The 21,210-nt window shown below is 40.0% G+C and overlaps 1 protein-coding gene across 1 annotated transcript; it reads right to left on the reverse strand.

The window, feature by feature from the left end:
* Positions 1-155: 155 nt before the first annotated feature.
* On the reverse strand, positions 156-20,212 carry SLC39A6 (solute carrier family 39 member 6). Its single transcript, XM_014875199.2, has 10 exons — positions 20,126-20,212; positions 18,027-18,838; positions 16,637-16,817; positions 16,210-16,379; positions 14,732-14,941; positions 13,017-13,086; positions 11,440-11,817; positions 6,128-6,208; positions 3,595-3,785; positions 156-3,489 (listed from the first exon to the last, which is right to left on the reverse strand). Exons 2-10 carry the CDS (start codon positions 18,807-18,809, stop codon positions 3,337-3,339), a joined length of 2,217 nt encoding a protein of 738 aa, XP_014730685.2. The 5' UTR covers positions 18,810-18,838; positions 20,126-20,212; the 3' UTR covers positions 156-3,336.
* Between the last annotated feature and the right edge of the window lie 998 nt (positions 20,213-21,210).

Consider the following 21,210-nt stretch of genomic DNA (forward strand, 5'->3'; position numbering starts at 1 on the left):
CGGCAGCGGCCGCCCCAGCCCGGCCCTCGCCCCGCCCCGCCACGGGAAACCCGACGGAAATAAGGTAGTACCTTTTTTTTTTTTTTTTTCTTCTCTCAGCTGTAACATCTTTCGCCGTATCTGCATCACCGAGAAGAATGCTCAGACGCCTGCAGTTTGGTTCAGTGGTTTATTTTCTCTAGCATACAGCAATACAGTAACAGCTACAGTGACCACATATACACACATATAACCGTACTTTAAATTAAAAAACAAAATAAACAAAAAACCCCAAACAAACAACAAAAAAAAAGCAATCCCAATCATTCAATTAAAACATCTTTTTGTTTCCTGCTCGTGGGAAACAGAACAACCCAGTTTTTCCATAGAGATGTTAATTGCACTGGTGACTTAGTTCAGGCAGCAGGAGAGTCTCTGTGAATTCTATTTCAGCCTTTGAATTCCGTTTCAGTCTGGGCTGTGTTTTATATCAACATAAAAGAGCTGCATTCTCACAACACACGTGGCATTACAATTAGGCACAAAGGATGCAGAGAAACCGTACCAGCACCTGATCCCCAGAGGCGAGGCAGGGAAGAACTTGAGAACCTCCACCTTTGCTCTGACTCCTGCTGCCCAAAGTAATCTGACACCTCTCCTGTACAAATACAGGCCAAAACCATTAGAAGAATAGGATACAGAAAAAAAACTAAAGCAAAATTGATTCCAGCACTGTTTGCCTATTCTGTTTACCCACATCTAGTGCAGGCACTAAAGGCAGCTGTAACAGCATAAAAATTAAGGTATATACCATTATTAAGCTACAGATGGATACAGACACTTGCATTTATTATCCAGTTGCCAGGCACGTTATTAATTGCTGCAGAAAAATATACGCATAAAAATAAAGGGCTACTTCGAGCCTCTGCCCCACCAGTTTGCCAAACCATGAGTATTTCCAACAGGAGTACATTGCAATGGATGCAGGTTCTACTTTATACAGCTGACAAAGAGAAACAACAACAAAACAAACAAAAAAACCAACTTTTTGTCATCCCGCAGATACAAAACTACAGCAAGTTTTAGTCTGTAGCCTTCTCAGTTATCAGTTTGGACAGCTGTCTGTCATGGACATTTCTTCATCAATGACTGAAGAGCACTGAAGGAGTGGAATATGCTTGTGTACAGGATAGAGACATTTCTGCCCTCATGCCCACTGCATGAAAGGCAATTAATTTTTCTTATTCTTAAATTAGCAATGTGTTTTGATATGTGGATATTTTAATGTCAGTTGAGTACATCAAAAGCCAGCCAATAACCCACGGAAAACACTGAAATTCGTTGATTTATCTCCATCATTTAGTCATTGATCTTAAAATCTTTTGAGCAACAGTAAGCTACCTGCCCACTTCCTATGTCATATTCGGACAAAAGAAGTCCAGCTGAACTAGCAGCTATTGTGGCTGTAGGCTAACAGAAACCAACAGTGAAAAATTCAAAGCAAACAGAGCTCATCCAAGTCTGAAATCCCCCAGGACTACAGAGATGCCCAATTTCTGTAGTACCCAGGATTGCAGCACAGAAGGTGGAAGCCCCATGGGCTGAAGTGCACTACATTCATGGAATTTTCCCAAACCACGGGTAAACACTGTACCCAAGCCCCAAAAAGCCTGCTAGGACACAGGGATGCATTAGGAGAGCTGAAGGAAGTATACCTTTGTAACCCCTGGCTTCAAAGGAGGAGTAGAACAGGATTTTCATCAATGTGAGCAGAAAAGTAAATATCAATCTTGCTAACCTGAGCAAAGGCTGAAGAAGGAGAAGCTAGTATTCTACTGGCTGCAAAAACTCCTATGGTACCCACTTTTCAACTTGTAAAAAACCCTCAAACCTCCCAATTAATTGAAAATATCTGTTTTCTGAGGTGATAGAACAGTTCCTGGCTCCCACTGTATGACAGACCAACAAACTGTTTTAACCTGTCATACAGAATATTATCAAACATTTCTCTTGTTCAAGCTTTTTATTCAGCTGATGATTTGAAGCAGTGCATGAGAAAAAGGTTCTAGTTATTTCTGGGATTTTTAAAGTTAGCTAGTAAGGTAGCATAATTGTTATTTATTCATCATTAAACTGTGACATGTTCACCTTCCCTGCAAATGCAGAACTTATTTTACTATTGGTTTTTTCCACCTCCTTCCTTCAGTGACATTCAGGGTGACTAAGCACATTAAGCCTGTAGGCTTAAACTACATACTTAAGTATACACTTATCATCCTTAATGCACTGTTTCTCTAAATATGCTACCAAAGAAATTTTGTTATTTTGGATTTCTCAGCTTTAGTTCTTGCAAAAAATATAGCACAGGTTGTGTGCACTGAACTAGAAGTAGGCAGCTCTCCCACTCAGCTCATTTTCCTAAAGTAAATCAACACTTTACTTCAGGAAGCTGTTGTAGGAAATGACTGTTTATCTAAGCCTGTAGCACTCCTCCCCCTTGATAACAAACAGGCTTTAATACACCTTTGTCACTTCAGGCAGTGTAAGTGCTGAACAGTAAGTACAGCACTGCTTTTAAAGTCTTTTTGATGGAATTCACATACCTTAAAGCTTTGGCAATTTGTTGCTGATTTATCAGTAAAGAGCAACTCATATCAGAAGGGATGAAACAAGTTAAACAGTTTATGTAAACACTTAGAATGTGGTTTTACATTAATTTGTTTGGAGTAGAAAGCAACTGGAATAAGACAGAGGAATCCACAAGCTGCTGAGAGAACTAGCACCACAAGGATGGAATGGACTTATCTGCCTTTCCATATAAACCAGGTAGATGCAGAAGAGATGAGTTTTTACCAATAAACACATGCTAACCGTTAGATGCCTTGTTCTTTTTTTACTTTGCTCACTGTGCTTTGTATCCACTGATTTTAATTGTGCTAAAATAAAAACCACTTTTATTTTACCTCTTTAAACCAAAAAACCACTGAACTAAAAAACATGACATATAATTACATACAGCAAATAAATTCATAAAAAACCAACCTAAATTCCCCCAAACGATACAAATAATATAGATTTGGCCATGTTTTACTAAGTACCACTTTCCACAGTACCATAAGCAATTCTAAATCCCAAGTAAAAAAAAAAAAAACAAAACACAAAAACAAACTCCCAACAAACCCCAAACTTTACAGTGTTTCTTTCTATCAGGCAAGAAGGGAGGGAAGTACACAAAGCACACCAATAAAAAAATCTAGTCTATATCAAACGTACCTTTCCAATAAGGAAATTTGTAGGAAAAAAAAACAACCCTACCACTTATAATTTAACACCAAGGTGTCCTCCTGGCAACCAGGATTACAAGTTTATGCTGAATACAATCTTATGTTCAAATACTGAGATAAGCAGCATTATCCCAAAACCCAGGAGAATCCCAGCATTCTGCAACAGGAAGTATCCCCACCGGCTACATCCATGGTCACTGGCATCATTGTGGAGCATCTCAGGTACCTAAGCAAACAAGAAAATGTTAAATGCCTTCAAAAGAAACAGCTGCTTCAAATCATTAATTCTTAAGATGCATCATACAAAATTCAAATAGGTCCAGGCACTTACCATATCCACAAGAGCCACATACATGAACAAGCCAGCAGTAAGTGCAAATATCCACATTGAAACATTGTCTGCATAATGACCAATCAGGATCCCAGTCGCCATACCAAGATAGGCCAGCATAGCTGACAGAGCGTTATAAAGCACGGCTTGCTTGACAGTCATACCAGCTTTTAGGAGGACAGCAAAATCACCTGTGACAGGAAAAAAAAAAAAACAAGATAAAGTTTTCATCTTCAGGTAAGTACTGCAGTGTTGTCTTATGTACAGTTCCCTTACTTGCAAGATTATTAAGCTACTTTTAAGCTGTCATTTGCCTCACTTTTTTCCTTCATGAAATCACAAACTACCAAAGGACAGAAACTCAGAGGGTGCACATGAACAACAACATAGCAGCAAATACTCCAAGCTTATAACTTTTAAGTCTTTGCATTTTTGAAAGAAGCTGACTTGGAAAAGACCCACAAGGATCATAAAGTCTAACTCCTGGCCCTGCACAGGACAGCCCCAAGAGTCACCCCATGTGCCTGAGAGCACTGTCCAAACACACCTCGAATGCTCAGCTTTGGTGCTGTGACCACTTTCCTGGAGAGCCTGTTCCAGTGCCCAAACACAATCTGGTTGAAGAACCTTTCCTCGATATCTAACCTATACCTTTCCTAACACAACTTCAGGCCATTCCCTCAGGTCCTGTCACAGGACAGAAGATCAGTGCCTGCCCTTTGTCTTCCCCTCATGAGAAAGCTGTGGAGTGCAATGAGGTCTCTCCTCAGTCTCCTCCAGGCCGAACAGACCAAGTGACCTCAGCCACTGCTCAAATGGTTTCCCCTCCAGGCCCTCCATCTTCGTACCCTTCCTTTGGACATTCTCTAATAGCTTCATACCCTCAAGCAGTTTGAATTTAAACCACCACTGTAAAATGCTGCAGTACCTGATATGTCTGAGTGTTCCTAAAATAAAATATTCCCACTCAATTACATATTCAATTTATTATCCTGTAACGGCTCTTTGTACTTTTAATCTGTGTTATAAATTTAAAATAATTTCTTTATTAATTTCTGTAAATGACCCTTAATGTCTTATTTTTACTTGAAGGAATGATAGAACACCAGCCAGAAACAGATTTTCTGTAATTCAGAACATACTTTTTCTAAACCAGAGTAATATAAGCTTATTATTTGAAAATAAAATGGATTCTTTGTAAGTTATCTCCAGTTAAAGTAAACAAAAGTGATTTTCAAAGCTGATTTGAGTAATTTGTTACAACAGCTTTTCCTACAAGCTACTGAAATTAAGATGAACCGGTATAATAAAAGCATTACTTAGCATTAACAACAATACAGTTTTATTCTCAGCTAACCTGAACTAGTCCCATTTGTTTCAATTTTCCTATGCCACTTCATGTCCTCTGGTAAAGAAGGTATTTCCTATCAAGTTTTCTGTTCTGATTAAAGAAGTATAATTTAAATTTTAAAAGATTTTTCTCATTTCTAAAACCAACAGAACAGCTGAATTTAGAATTATCAGGTTTATAAGATGAATTTCTTTCTTATATCTGAATTAACAACATTCAGTACATGTAATTAATACAAGTTCCATGATTAGTATGAACAAGACTCAATTCCCCCCAACCTATAAAATCAGGTATGTTTTCTCCACAATAATGGATTTCTGTATAACATTACTGTACAAATATATCAAACAGTTTATACAGAGAGAGTTTAATGTTTACACATACTGGTTTACATGCTCCGTTAAATGAAACTGAATGTTCTCCCCTCTGGGGAATTAAACCTTAAAAGAAGTGAAAGCAAACTCTTCTTTCTTCATTCTATACACCAAGTATGACTGTGACCATGACAGCTAAGATAAACACCAGTTGCATATCCAAAATGATTTGACAACTGGAAAGATCAGCTTCGTCTGGAGTTCAACTAAGCACATCCATCCTGTTCTCAACAGCTGCCCTTCAAAAGGGCCAAATACTGAACTCATTGTAAGACACGACAATTTCCCATGGGACTGCACATGAATTTAAATCACTTGAGCTTGAAAGACAAACTGTTTCCAGAAAGATTTCTAAGTTGTTTTAAGTTTAATTTAGAGCTACAGCAGTTCTTTGCAAGACTTAATGAAAAAGCAGCAAATGTTATGCAGAAAGTACTTTGACTAATTGTGACCTTCCTTTTAGCAGCACAAGCATGAGAATGAAATTAAGGAGAGATGTGAGAAAAGCAAGTTCTGTCACACGTTCTCCTGCAATTCACAACTTATGTTATATACAAGAATAAAAATTACAACTAAAGTAGACAGAAAAAGCTGTAATTGCAAGAGACAGTTTTAAACAAAGTAGCTTAAATATTTAGATTTTTAAACTATTAATTCAATTAAGAAATTATTAAACAGTCTTTAAGTAAATCAGAAGTATCTTTAAATAGACAATCTGACACAGATGAAGTTTTCTGATCAAATTTTTTCTTCCAGATGCACCTTTAAGTACATACACACATGGCATATGGAAATGCTGGGGTCTTACCTAGCTCATGAGGTAATTCATGGCAAAATACAGCCACAGAAGTGCTTAAACCACTAGAAAACCCTTCAGTAAAGGCTGCTCCTATGAAGAGACAGGAAAAGAAAAGGCAAACAAAACATTACTACATATTCAGACATCAAGTGCAGAAGCATTGTTGCACATGCTTGTGTCATACTAGGACATATATTTCACTCAAATTTTTCTTTGTAGAAGCATTTAAACTTTAACTGAACAGTTGTTTATGACTCTCAAGTTGCAAAATTCTTCTTCAGAATCCTGCTATTAAAGTAAACCACATTTCACTACCTTATTTCTGAACTAAGCCAAATACATTCCAACAACACAACCCTTCCCAAAAAATGCAATAAATGGAAATACCATCTGAAAATGCTTTTTTTAAAGATACAAAGGGAACAAAGCAGTTCAACTGCACCCGAGACTGAGATATCTTAAGAAAGTCAAGACAACAATAAGAGAGGCTGCGAAATCAACAAAAGATCAACTTCTAAGCAGCTTGCTGTTAAGTGGAGAAAAAAGCCCCAAAACCACAAAAAACCCTTAAACTAGTCCAACAGACCTCATCATTCTCCTCTTCTCTGCTCCTCCCAATGCTTGCCATTTTTCTTGCTTGGCAGCAGCTCAGGAGGACGCAGCACACTGAAGGGCTGCAGAGCTGCACCACAGCTCACACACAGCATGTCAGGTCCCCAGCTGCATGGAGAGCCTCTCCAAGGGTGTAAAGCCACATCCAGCTTCCTCTTCAGCTGCTACCAGGAGCCTGCCAGCAAACAAGATGCTGCCAACAAGCAGTGAAGGAGGCACAAAGCCATGTCACAGTGGCTGGCACACAAGGGACCCAGAGGAAGCACTACAATGGCAATGACTCCAGTGGAGACAATCCTTTCTGTTCACTGGAGAAACTACATGCCGACCTAACTCTTGAGAGAGACATGGTTATCCAGGTCTTCAAGTGCAAGAAATGACTGATGCTTCTCCCTGAAGTCGTGACAGCAGCAGCAATGTTACGTCTGTGATATGTGCGGTGGCATCCAGGCAAGAGGATGCAGGAAGTGGTGAGCAGGCATCTTTGGATGAGTGGTAACAAGAGGACCTTCAGTAGAGGTTCTACAGATGCAAAAGCCCAAGCCCATCAGACTGAAGAGGAAGGCAAGACCAAAGTAGCACTGGAACAGGAAACATGAACTCTGAGATGAGTAACATTTGAAAACAGTGAAGTTGGGCAACAAGAAGAACCTTCTGTCCCCACTGCAGCTACTGATCTGAAGAACATGGTTATGACCCTGGGAGCAGTGAGAGGATAAATGAGTCTTGCCTTGCCCAGCAGTTCAGTACATCAGATTAGAAGTACAAAAAGAATGATTTTTTTTTTTTTAGTGAGATTCCCTCCCATACAGGACAAAGACAGACCTGCTGACCTGTTGCCCAGGGAAGTCCATGTGTTGCCCAGAGCCTGCCTGAACGATGCTGTGGAGACACCATCAAAGCTTGTCTGGCCTGTCATAGATAGATTCCAACTGCCTACAGGGACAGAATACAATTCACTTTAGGGTTTTTTTTTTTTTTTGCTACCTCCATAAAGGAGTTCCTTGACCACAGAGAGGTCCAGTATAAAAGTAGGTGTGGACTGCAGTTCCATGTGTCTATTCAGTCTCTTGGTCAATCAGAGTAACACTAAGGAATAATGTTACAAATCGTCTAACCAAGGAAAGGTGGTGGATAAGCCTACCTATGAACACAGGACATCATCATTCACACAAAGACGCTTCAGCTGTGGAGGTAACAGTACTGGGCACACAAACCAGGATGTTCCTTAATTGTATTGGTAATGGTTTCCTATTACAGATGACACAAAAGCCAGCCAGAATTAGCATTGTAAATTGACCTGCTGCTCAAAAACAAGGAAACACCGATGGCAAATACAGCAAAAAATGACATCTTTGTGAGAGTGAGGCAACTGAGTTCAGGACAAAGGAGGAGGCTAGAAGAGGAAGAAGCAAAATTAAGATTCTAGGCTTTACCAAAGCAGACTTTGACTTATTTAAGGAACTGCAGTGTAGAATACCCTGGGAATCAGTCAAAAGGGATGTGCCCAGAAGGAGTGGCCAGTTTGTAAAGCACAAAGATACACAAACAAACAAGCCTGTTTGTGCAGGAACACGTGCAGAAGATGTGCCCAGCTAAGCAGTGTCCTAATAAATTAAGATTCGAAAAGAAAGCACAAAAGAAATAGGAACAAAGACTGGCAACAAGGAAGCTAAAAGCAGTGGAACAAAAAGGAGGAAGACCAAAGCCCAGCTTGATCTAAAACAAGATCAATGATCTAACAAGACTCCAAGGACAACAAGAAACAGTTCTGTAAGAATGTTAGCTGAGAAACAGAGTTCATTAAAAATTCGGATCTGTTGATAGATGAGGAAGGGAAATAAGCAGTAGACATAACAAGAGGAAAAGCACCAGCACAGCCTTCATCTCAATCTTCGTCAACAAAGATTGACAGATCCCAGCTCCCTTCCAGAAAAAAAGAAAAAAGAGACAGCAAACCACAGAAGCAGCTCTTCAGAGTAATGCAGAAAAAACTGGAAATGCTCAGGTACATCCCAGGATGGGACTCACCTGAGGGTACTGACAGAGTTACTAGTGTGACTAAAAAGCTGCTGTCAATCATGTGTAGAAAACCACGGCTATAGAAGGCCCCATTGGAACTCTGGGGAAAGGATAAGATTATTCCCATCTTTAAGAAAGGCAAAGAACAGGACTCAGGAGCGGTCAGTGTCATTCAGTTCCTGAAAAGATCATATGGAATATCCTCTTAAAATCCCTCTCCAAAAGCTGCTTCCAGCTTGAGGAGATAATTGACCATACAGATGGTGAATATAACAGAGCTTTAGTAGGATTTCTGACACCATCTCCTATAGCAGTCTTATCTGGGCAAAGAGGAAATATGGGCTTGTACACAGACTGGACTGCTGGGCTAACGCGGCCTGGTGGCTGGTAAGAAGTAAAGCTCACCAGGACAAAAACTGCAACCCATTTTCTTCAGTATCTTCACTAACGATCTGGATAAAACCAGCACCACCAGCAAATTTAGGAGAGAGCGGGGAGAAAGTAAGGGCTGAGGTGATACACCAAGCACTAGAGGTTTAGACAAGACCATGGCAAATTTAATTCTTAAGAAGTTCAAAGAGGAAAAAAAGTAAGAAGTAATCAGAGTACAAGCTTAAATATCAAGAATATATCTTTTTATTTTTTCACTGCTAAAAAGAAGTCCTGAAATGTTAATAAACTGAAGATGAAATTAATATATCTGGCATTATCCTCTCTCAAGATGCTGATTTATCTTAAAATAAACTTTTAAGACATGACTTCTCTCAAAAGCTAAAGAAAAAAAATGTATGCAAGACTAGTGTAAAAATAGTGTTCTGCATTTTACTAATTTAGTTGTAATTGCACATAAAAGTTCAAATCACAGATGATCCTTTTGCACAAATGAGTCAGATGCAACAGCCTTAATAAAAAAATAAGCTCTTTTAAATCTTGTTCCTACATAATTAGCACAACAGATTTGAGGAAAAAAGTAACTGATGGAACTTATGAATAACAAATTACATGAAGCAAATGAACTTAAATGAAGGGTTATGCTGGCTAAAGCTATCTTTACAGAGGCATTCACATCTTCTTTAAAATACAGATGAACTACTACACAAGTAGCATTGGCATTTTTACACCACCATCAAATTGATGTTTTCCCATAATACTTTTAAGCACATACAGAACTGAAAAGAAACTCATATTTCCATTAGCCTGAACAAGCTACACAGCAGGACTTCTGAAAGCTATTGCTCTCACTTGTTCAATAAGCCTTTATTAACCTCTCATACTTTTCCCTTCATAACTATAAAGTCATAGCTCCTTCCCAAATCTCCCTAATGCCAAGAGGTAATTGATTCTGTGTCATTTGTATGCAAATCTTCCTTCTACCACATTTTTCACTACTGATCTGCTCAAAAATTTACATTTCATGCTTCAACTTCCATCAAAAACGAGATTAAATCAGAAAGTCTCTTTTCACATTACAGTTTGAATTGACTGAATCTGAACAACTGCAAATATTGCTGTGAGAAAATAGTTATTATTTGGCTTCCTCTTCAAACAAGAATGAATTTTTTCCTACAATAAAGTTTACAGAAAGACTGATACTGCTGAACTGCCTCCAGTATGCTAAACTGCCTGGAAATGAATCCAATACCTGTAAAGATTAGTCTTAAATACAATAGTCAAGATCAGGAAAGATTAGCATAAGTACTGAAGATTATTGATTTGACTTCACTTTCTATAACTTACTTTAACCTTTTAAATTCAATATACCTGTAGTCTAGTTCTCCTTCTACGAAAAACATGACAGAGTTCCCAAATCTGACCTCTCAGACAGAAGTCCAAAACAAAATATTCAATCTACTATATTTGTGATGAAGAAATATTTTCACTGAAGCATTATCAAAAAAAGATTAAGCAACTGCAAGCATTAAGGGAAAAACAGGAGCATGAACTAAACAGGAACAAAAAGATAAATGTTTTGTTTACAAGTAAAATAACTGTTTATACCTGTTCAAATCTTTTACAAATGGACTATTGTGCTCAGCTTTACGTTTTGAGTATAAGATGACCACTGTTTCAGAAAACAGAATTTTCAGGCTAAAACAGATTGAAAACAGGGCCTCATTGCCCTACCCATCAGTGCTCTGAAGGAACACTGATGTGTAAACAGGGCTCAGTACAGGCAGGCAGATATGCCAAGTGTAGAATCTGACCTTGCTGCATCACAAGAGAAGACAAAAGAGAAAAATAAGTAAAAAGCTAATGATACCAGTGGCCTGAAAACACAGTTACTTTGTATGTGACAAAAAATATAAGCTCGTCCTAAAAACAATTAAAATTTTGAACATTGCTGAGCACCTGCAGGCACTGAAATAGAAACTCAATCTTAAATAATTTTTATTAGCCATTTGAAAAATGTTAGCTTTAACTCTTCAAAAGCAGGAAATGAAGCCCAGTTTACAGATTTTCTAAAGAAACACGGCTGCAAACACATAATTTCTTTTTCATATATTACTTACCTCCAGGTTGTTAAGCTGGAGATTTTTCTTACTCATTAAGATGATACTCTCAGAAAAAAAGTTTAGGCTTCAAAGATCCTTTCCTAATTAGCTAAACCCTAACAGAGGAAAGAGACAGCTAGAAGACTTCACTGCCTTCACATCCAAGAAAGCTGCAGCATGCAAGTTAGCACTTACCAATTGCCAGTCCATCACTAAAATTGTGTAGTCCATCTCCCATGATCACCATCCACGCCAGAGTTGCTATCCCTGCGTCCTTCAGCTCTTCGCGCGAGTAGCGCTGACTGTGACTGTGAGGATGATGGTTCTGATGATGATGGTGGTGCAGAATGTGATGGTAGTCATGGTGATGGTGACTTAGATGGTCTGTCTGTCCTAGAGTATCATGCAGGTGAGAATGGCACTTGTTTCTACAGACCCTGGACACATATTCATTGTCAACCTCCTCTTGATGAGAATGAGCTATCATCACCTCTTCTTCCTCTTGTACAGTTGGCTGCTGAGAAATGAAGTTTGATGGATCTTGAGAGTCTACCCCTAGATAGCCCTCAGGCCCTGTTACAAAAACCCAGAATACAATGTTACACATTTTTAAAATCACCTAAGAAGAAAAGACACAATAAACAGTTTGGAGACTGATAATCCAATTTCTTGAACCAGAAGATTTTCTTGAAACGTTTTCACAATTTATTCAGATTTCAGAGATAATTCCCAATAGCTCAAAATAAGGAAAACTTTTCGTTTCCATCCCCTACTGCTGAAGCAGCCCTTACATTATGGCTACAAACGCTTCCTAAAAGGCAAAAAATCTTTTCATCTAAGACTCACTGCAAATTAAACACAACAGCAAAAGGCTTGAAGACCCAGTTTCACAGCATGAAAACTGCTAGATCAATTGCTTCAGAAAAAAATAAGTATTTGAAAAGCATGTGCCATTTAGCAATCTCAACTGAAGAAAAAGGATACAGAAGATCATGCAATAGATAATTTTGGAAACTCTTGTATTTCAAAATAAATACAGGCACTTAACATCTGAAAAATAAACACTAAAAAACAGTCATCAATACAGACCATTAAATACCCTCACATAAACATTGCTGACACACCACAGTTAGTTCTAACTAATTTATGAAACTTGATAAATCCTTCCTCTGCAATTAAATGAAAAAATAAAATTTTTTTTCTACATTACAGACAAGTATTTCATTAGTTATAAAATTACTCTGAAAAACATAACGTCTTTTAGCAACAAGAGCTAAGCAACTAGTCTGGTGTGTTTTGGCTTACAGCATGATCTTGGGATACATGGTCATTTGCACTCTGAATGTTGAACTTCAAGTATTGTCTAGAATTTTGTAATATTACCCTTATAAATAAATAATCACTCAAACTACAAAACCCAGAAATCTAAATAATGAGTCATGCATACAACAGCTAGCAGTCTAAAGAGAATGCAGAAGTCAGTAGGTACAGCTGTATTGCAACTTTCACAGAATGACTTCAACTTCTGCTGCCAAATCCAGAATTAGAAGGCTTAAAGTTCCAAAACTGTGAATTCACTTCTAACTCACTGATCCTTTTCAAAGGAAAGCAGCAAATAGACCTAGTGCTTTATATATCAGCAGACAGACAGGTTTTGTTTTGAAAATAATTCAACCTACAGTAAGAAGCAGATCAACGAGCTGCCATCAATCAAGTGTTTTTCAAACAGTGCTGCCACAAAGTAGCAACTGTGTGATATTAATGAGACTTACGATCATCCGCATCCAACTTTTCTTCATTTGCTGAAAACTTCTTACTTTCTCCATCATCTTCATTTTTTTTCTTATTCCAAAAGAAAATACTGCAGTTATGAATATTTTACTTGTTTTTCAGGTTATACATGAACAACATTATATTCATGACATTTATGCAGCCTGCACAGAAAAAGGACAACATGGAAGCCATATAAAGAGTGCAGAAGAGGAATATTAGAAAAGTACTAAAGTAAGATGACAAAGGTTCCTCAGGCTCCATAGGATGGGAGAAAAAGCCAAAACAAAAAAAGACCACAAACAAACAAACCCACACATAAATGCCCTACATTTTCCACAAGAAATAAGCAGGTTTTCATCTGAGAAGTAAAACACATCAAATGGTGAGTAATTTATTCCGCTAATTATTTTCTATCATAATGTCAATGTTTTTTAATAATGTATGGAAAGAAAAACAAGTAAAATCTCTCCTCCTTGCTCACTAAAGTTTGTATCACAACAATTTATGATCAGTGACTCAGTATCTAGGAGGGCATAATTAGTCTAATAAGAAATCCATTCCTTGTGACTGGGAGGAGACAAAATTCTTGCTTTGCTTTAAACTCTTCATTCTCTTTCCTGGCAAACAAATTTAACTAGAGATAAAAATCTCTAGTTAAAATCTCATAGTTCAGCTTCAGTATAAACCACTCCAACACAACATCCCAAATCAAAGAGCATGGCATCTGCCCTGCAACTACTGCCTTAATGACCAATTTAACGAGAAAACGAAACATATTATCAGTCTTTGAGGTAGCCTAGCAATTAGCTGTTTTTAAAGTAAGTAATTAGTACTTACTAGTTTTCTTCAAGTAAGGCTTAGGATTGGTTGGAACCAGACTTTTAAGATACCTTCCAACTCAAACCATTCTATGATTCTATTGTATCATATTCTATTGTATGACTTCTGCTTAATATTTCTTACTGAGTCAACTTCAATACGTTCTTTATTCCTGGCTACACTGGTCTTTAAAGAACTGTTACCACTAATTGGCAAGTTACCAACACCAATGATCTGCCAAAATTCAGTTATTTACCTTACACGTAAAAACCAGCATAACAACCTGAGAGCTGCAGTTTTTGGGGGAGAGACTGGAAAACACCAAGGGACTTGACAGACTGTATTTCCACATGGAATGGTATTCCATAAAATTTTTCTACAACATACTTGGATGCTTATTCATGTAGGCACTTACTGCCAACCCTTACCTGTCTGTGCATGTGCCCTCCTCAAGAACAGTACAATAACTGTATAACGAAAACTTATTGCATCCAGGATTGAGATTAAAATAATAGTAAAACCAGTTCAGATGGCCATAAATGTCTCAGGATGTCAGAAGGAAGACAGTAATGAAGTGAGTTCCTAAATCACTCTGTTAAAACTAAAGATGTAACTGGACATTTGCTTATTAAACAATTCACTGTTATGTCAAAGCCTGTACTGTATTGTCAGGTTGTGGAAATAGCAAAGAGTTCTTAATAAAAGGATCACACAAGAAGGCTATCACATACTTTAGAAGTATATGTGTCCCTAATAAAAATAAAATTCTAACACTAATCCAGTCAGCCATTGCTATTAAATTGAAAGATATATGATATTCATGGCAGGTTTTTAATAAGTGTTTTCAGAAATGAGCATGCAATACAATAGAGCTTCAAAGTAATAGTCTCCCTACCTTTTTCTTCTTGTCTTTAAATTGCTTTATTAAAGTGATCAAATGCTCCACTAGAAACATGAAGTACAAGCCTCCAAGTGCTGTAAGTCCTTTCCATGTAGAATCCAGGTAAGCACTCTCCTCTGTACTTGGAAAAACAAGATGCTTGTATGTCGAGCCTTTTTGATCAAGCAGAGGCTTTTCGTGGTGATGGTGATGGTTTCCATGAGACTAAGGGGAGAACAAAAAGGGGAAAGTCATTATATTCAAAAGAACTGTAATGTAACAAACACAGAAAGTACTCTTCACATCTTTTTTCTCATGTCTGGAGTCCAGACTTGACAATTTGCACAGGGCAAATGCTCTGCTTAGAGACTCAAACAATTACAAAGGATTCTGTTGATTGGAAATTTGTGGATAAGAAGAAACATTTCAGGGACTGAGAACAGGTGTGGCACTGGCCCACACACTGAAGCTGCACAGACACAGCTTAATCCAAGGTGTACAGCTGCCCCCACACAAAATCCTGACACCATCAAAGAAACCACATTTTAAGCATTGGTCACAACCAGCACACCAATTAGCTTCCCATCTAAGGAAACTCACAGATGCCAAACAACTTTTTCTACAAGGAAGTTGGCTGAAATTTCTTTCTTTAAAGAAAGTCTGACACTTTTCCTCTTCTTACTGGATACTGGTATGTTCAGAAATAAAAAAACCTTTTTGCACACCTCATTCACACACGTTTGGATTTACATAACCTCACACAAAAATGCAAAATTAACTAAAAGGAAAAAGAACCACCTGGTGGATTACAGGCAGAACTGGGAAACCACAGAATCTGAAGTCACTTTTATCCATTTTATTTGAAAGCTGGAGCAAGTTACTTTTGAGAGGGGAGGAGGCGGAGAGTATCTGTTTAAGAACTTCAAGAAAGGTAGGAATTTAGCAATCATACTCCCTTTTCATTGTCCCTATTACATAACAGCAATTCCAAAATCTAACAAGTACTATTTTCCCCAGGACTTCAGAAATGATGGATTCTGGTAAAAAAAAAAAATCCCAACGGGTAAGCCATCAACATAAGTGGCTTGTAACAAAAAATAGAGGAAATTGCTCACTGAACACTTCAAATGTGAAATGAATAATCAACTATCTCTAAAGTCCATTAAACTGGGGAAACAAAAAAGGAGGGGCAGCACTACAATAAACCACTAAGAAAATTCTTGTATTCAAGGAACGATAAAGGGACGTGGCATTACATATGACTAAGAACAGGAAATAGAGTGGGATAATGCTACGAAGCTCTTGAACTTTTTTTAAAGACTGTTAAATGAATAATACAGATGTTCCAAAGGGAAAACTTTTCCATCAAACAACCTGCATAACAAGGTTGAGAAATGACTCATCAAATGGGTATGAACTAATAGGGCACTAATACATACAGCTGTCAAGTTCTCTGCTTTGAGATAATGAATGAAACAGTAATTAATACTTACATGTGGAAGGAGGTGTAAGAAGGCATCTCCGCTCAAGGTCCCCACAGCCAATGCCACAAGAAAACTCAAAAGAAATTTGAAAAATACTCGATTCATCAGAGGTACCAATATAACACCCAGCAAGGAAAGAAAGCTGATGACAGAGATGGATATAAAGCCACCAATCCAAGCTGGGAAATAAAAAAAAGTAACAAAAATAAGTAACAGCTGTACATGATTTTGTTTGCTTAACATTTCTGTTATCAAACACACCTGGTCATTCAATTAATCAGATGTTAACAAAAGGTATGTCACAAAGATATCTCTCTAATCTTGGTGAAGTGCCAAAAGCAAACGACACTTCTTACCATGAAATAGGCTTCTTGCTTTTACAACCAATATAAACATTTTTCCATTAAGCTTTGATGTTACAAAAAACGCAGCCTACCTATTTGCAGAGAGTAACTTTTTGGAGGAGTTTCAGCTTTTTCACTAGTAGCATGGACTATGCAGTATTTGCCATCGATCTGATTAATAAGAGCTGGACAGAGATAACTAAATTCTGTAGCAGTCAACAATACTTGAGTGCCTATTCCATGCAATTGCATCAGTCTGGATGCATTGGAGCACTGTGGAAAGAGACATGTTGAAGATTAACCAGAATCAAAATACCAGGATACATCTTAAAAGGACTGCACGTCCCATCTTAATTGAAATGCAGCAGCACTGCATGAAAGTAGCTATATCAACACAACTCAAAAACTGGCAATAAACCAATTTAGTAAAAAATGTACTTCCCCCCAATCCTGCTCCAGAAAGCTAGTTTGGGAGTCCGGGAAGATGACGTGTAATTATTACTCATTCTCAGCACAAATGGGTCAGATGCTTTGATGTACAAACAGAAAAAGCCTAACACTTTTCAGTCAGTTTTAAAGGCCACCTAAGGAAACGTTAACAAGGTCTAATACCTTTTCGTAGCAGCGACTGCTGTGGAACATCTTGTACAGAGCATGTTGTACATACACTCCCTCGAGTAAATAGCTCCCCACTGTACAGCTCACACACAGTCTCAGTGGGTTTAAAGAACAGCAGTACTTCTGCTTCGACAGTGCAGAACACAGCAACAACTTGTGAATTCAGCACCCACCATCACATGCCACACAACACTCTCTCAGAATTACCTGGCATAGCTGCAAACATTAAGATCCTGCTTGCTTTTTAAAGCCTTTAATAGCAAAGGATCTGACTGTTTAAGAAAAATGTCTACAACACAACTATACTCTTTATCAGTGCTAATTTTATACTATTTTAAAGTAGCACGTGGCATTTTTCCACAATCTTTTTTAGAGTTGTTTTTTAGATACAGTTGTTAGACGGGGAGGGGAAGGTGTTAGAGAAGGAGGACAGTTCTACACTATCACAATGTGAGACAGCTTTAATAAGAATCACAGTACCTTAACTGGAATTTTTTACTTTCACTCAATTCATAGGAAAACAAGACAGGCTCGTGATTTAAGGCAGAACTGCAAGTTTAAAACTGTACGTGTTTTTCAGGTTTAGTAACAGTTTAAAATTTAGTAACAGTTAAATTTATAAATCATAAATGCATTAAACCAAGTGTAAGTTTATACTTAATTTTCCTCTGAGCTTTGTGAATGTAACACTCTATTCCCTCAAAAAGTTAAGTTCCAAGAAAGTTGTTTGCACGTGTTTGGCTATGGGTATTGTTACACCACAAAATTTGCACCCAGTTAAAAACAATAAGCACCTGAAAAATAAACCATGACAACATTCCTGGTGGATCTGGATTCCTGAGAATACAACAGAGCCAGCCTCACCTCTTGAGTGTTTTGTTTTTTCAGTTTAGAATAGAGGTTGCTCCCTCTCTCCAGTTCCTTGGGAGAAGCATGAGATTCGTTTGCCTTGGTGGCACCAAGCCCGGTGGCATTGCGGCCCCCAGTGACATTAAGGGCCCCAGGGCCAGCCGCAGCCACACGAACAACCGCCCTGACTTCTCCGGGCTGCGCGTTTTGCAGCTCGGCGTGGCCGCCTGCGGCAGCGGTGATGACGGACGCCGTGATCTCGTGAGCCGCGCTCTTGCTGCGCACCAAGTTCTGCTGCCGCTCCACGCCCTCGGCCTTATGAGCCTCCTTTGCGTGGCTGTTCCTGTGGTCTTTGCTAGTATCAGATTCATGGTTGGGACATGCAGCCTTCTCAGAGCTTTTACTCAATGAAACATGATTATGATGAGAGTGATGATCATGGTCATGGTCGTGATGGTCATGATTGTGGTCATGATCATGATTGTGGTCATGGTCATGATCGTGGTCATGATCGTGGCTTATTTTAATCCTTTTCATTTTATCTATACCTATGTTCTGTAGCAGTTTTCTAAACCCATCAATTGACAGAGAGTTGTTTTCTCCGTAACGATTAAAAAGTTCTTGAAGGTGCAACTTCTGTATTAGTCCTGCCAAGTCCGTATTGACACCCACTGTCTTTTCTGGGAAAGCTCTCTCCGAGGTATGCACAACAGTAGCCGTCTCCACTCCATGATGGTAACTTTCACACAGCAGTATGGAAAACGATACAAGGAAAATAACTGATGCCGTACTCTCCATTGCAGTTCCTTTTCAGTAGTGCAAATAATCTGTAAAAAGAGGAAAATTTAAATAGTTTGCATAAAATCGATCACGTTGTACTCTGTAACACACAATCACCATTTGCTTAAACAAAAAGAAACGCCACAACAAACAAACCAAACCCTGCTTGAAGTATCAATGCAACAAGAGATATTTAAATTTCTTACACATTCAGCACTTCTCCCAGATGTGTTGCCTCGGGAAAAAGAAGAAGCTGAATACCACAATGAGGTCACTAGCCACGAACACCTCCCCAGGTGCCAGCTTGCCTTTGTTTAGCTCTGCCTGAGTCATACTAATATGGGCTATACAACGAGAGCCCTCAAGGGTGCACCAACTAAGTTCTAGGTTCGAGTTTTCTCGTGCTTAAAAGAAGCCCTGGAATTTTTCCCTTAGCAATAAATCGTATAAATTACATGTTCCCGCTTAAAAATCAAAACTCCCAACTCTTCTTCACTGGATTTCCCACAGGTTTTGGCAAACCAGCTGGGCGAGTGTTTCCAGAACTCTACAAAAATTTGGTTTTTTATACTGTCACGTTCTATCTTTGTTTTAACATTAGTGTCGCATAGCTTCTTTCACTAGGCAGGCAGACTATTGCTGTGGACCAGATTCTCACAAGTTCGTGTGCATCATTCCATAAATACTCCAGCAGGGCTGCGAATTAATTGCTATGGAGACTGCGCGCAGGGCTATGCTGCCTCAGCCCTTTTCCGGGGAGATACGGAGAACCTCTGTTTCCAGAAATATTAGTCAGCCTGAAAAACCCCACACCGCGGCTGGCTGCGAGGGGACCTCGTCATTGTCCATAAGTACTTGAAGGAGGAGTGCCAAGAGGACGATGCAGGCTCTTCTCGGTGGTGCACAGCAATGGGACAAGAGGCAAAGGGCAGAAACTGATGCACAGGGAGCGGCCCCGGAATAAGAGGCAGAACTTTACCGTGCGGGTGACCGAGCACGGGAACAGACTGTCCAGGGAGGGTGCGGAGTCTCCCTCACTGGAGATACTCAAGAACAGTCAGCACGCAATCCCGTGCCACGTGCTCTGGGATGACCCTGCTGGAGCAGGGCGGCAGCACCAGACGCTCCACCGTGCTCCCCCCCAGCCTGTCCCACCCGGTGACTCCGTGACCCGCAGGAGCCGCTGAGCGCCCACGGCCCCCGCTGCGACCCCGCACGGGCGGAGGCGGCCCCGGCCGCCCGCGCTGCCCTGAGCGCGGCGGGGCCCAGGCACGGCGCACCACGAGAGGCCACGAGAGGGGTGAGCAGGGGGAGGAAAAGAAGCCCGAGGTTACCTGTCCCGCCGCCACCGGGCAGCGCCGGGCCGGGCTGAGCCGCACCGCCGCCGCTGCCCTCCCGCGCCGGCCGCGCCGCGCTCCTCCGCTTCCCTTCCCTTTCCTTTTCCGGGTACGGCGGCCGGCGCGCGCCGCTCCGGCGGCTCCGTGGAGGCGGGGCCGCCTCACGTGGGGCCCGAGCGGCCTCGACGGCGCCGGAGCCTGCCCGGGGTATCCCGGGACAGAGGAGGCGCCCGGGAGAAAGGCTGCATCCCGAGGGGCTCCCTGCTTCAGAAAACACTGGAGTTTGGGTTTAGTGTTTTGGGGGAGGTGTGAACAACCCCCAAAGAGTTTAAAGCATGAGAGTCAGAGAGGGCTTTTCCTCCCAGAAAACACGAGTCATTCAGGGCTGGCAGCGGTGGTTTGGATGATGGCACTGGGTGTGGCGGCATTCCTTGGAGGCTTGGAAAGGGTTTTGTACAAGGACTCTCGGTGTTAAAAAGAGTACGTGTGTGGGCAGGGATTGGGCTGGCCGCTTGTGAGCAAAGGGTGCGGGTAAATGGCAACGGATGCCGGGTTTCCACGGCATCCACAAGGCCTTTGCAGTGAGCTCTGTCTGGTCAAACCTGTCATTATAATTAATGATCTGGCAGAAGAATCACTCTGTGCACGGGTGGACACAGAGACAGTAAGAAAGGACTGAGGTCACCAAGGAGAAAGGCTTGAAACTTGCTAAAAACATGCTGCTTTCTTCTGAAAAAAAAAAAAAAATACTGTATTTTTCAAATGTTGCTTTGCTGTACCACTTAACTGGTCATGAGCCCTTCACCACTCTGGGTCCCAGGCACAGGCTCTCTTATACTTCCTGTTTCTTTCTCCAGCATTTCCAGAGTTTTTCTCTCTATCACCACGTGATTAATATTGCTGGTAAAGTGGGTGCAGTTGTGCTTACCTATGTCCGCTGCCTCTGGAATTTGGCCTTGTGTGATGAGTTGCCAAGGATTTTCAACTTGCTAGAGTGTGAAAGCAGCACTGAATCCTGCCCTAGTATCTGGCTTTAATGATGACTTCTGAACGTTATGACAGTGACTTAACATCCAAACCAT

Source organism: Sturnus vulgaris, chromosome 1 (assembly GCF_052056855.1).
Source record: "Sturnus vulgaris isolate bStuVul1 chromosome 1, bStuVul1.hap1, whole genome shotgun sequence".
Classification (NCBI taxonomy): domain Eukaryota; kingdom Metazoa; phylum Chordata; class Aves; order Passeriformes; family Sturnidae; genus Sturnus; species Sturnus vulgaris.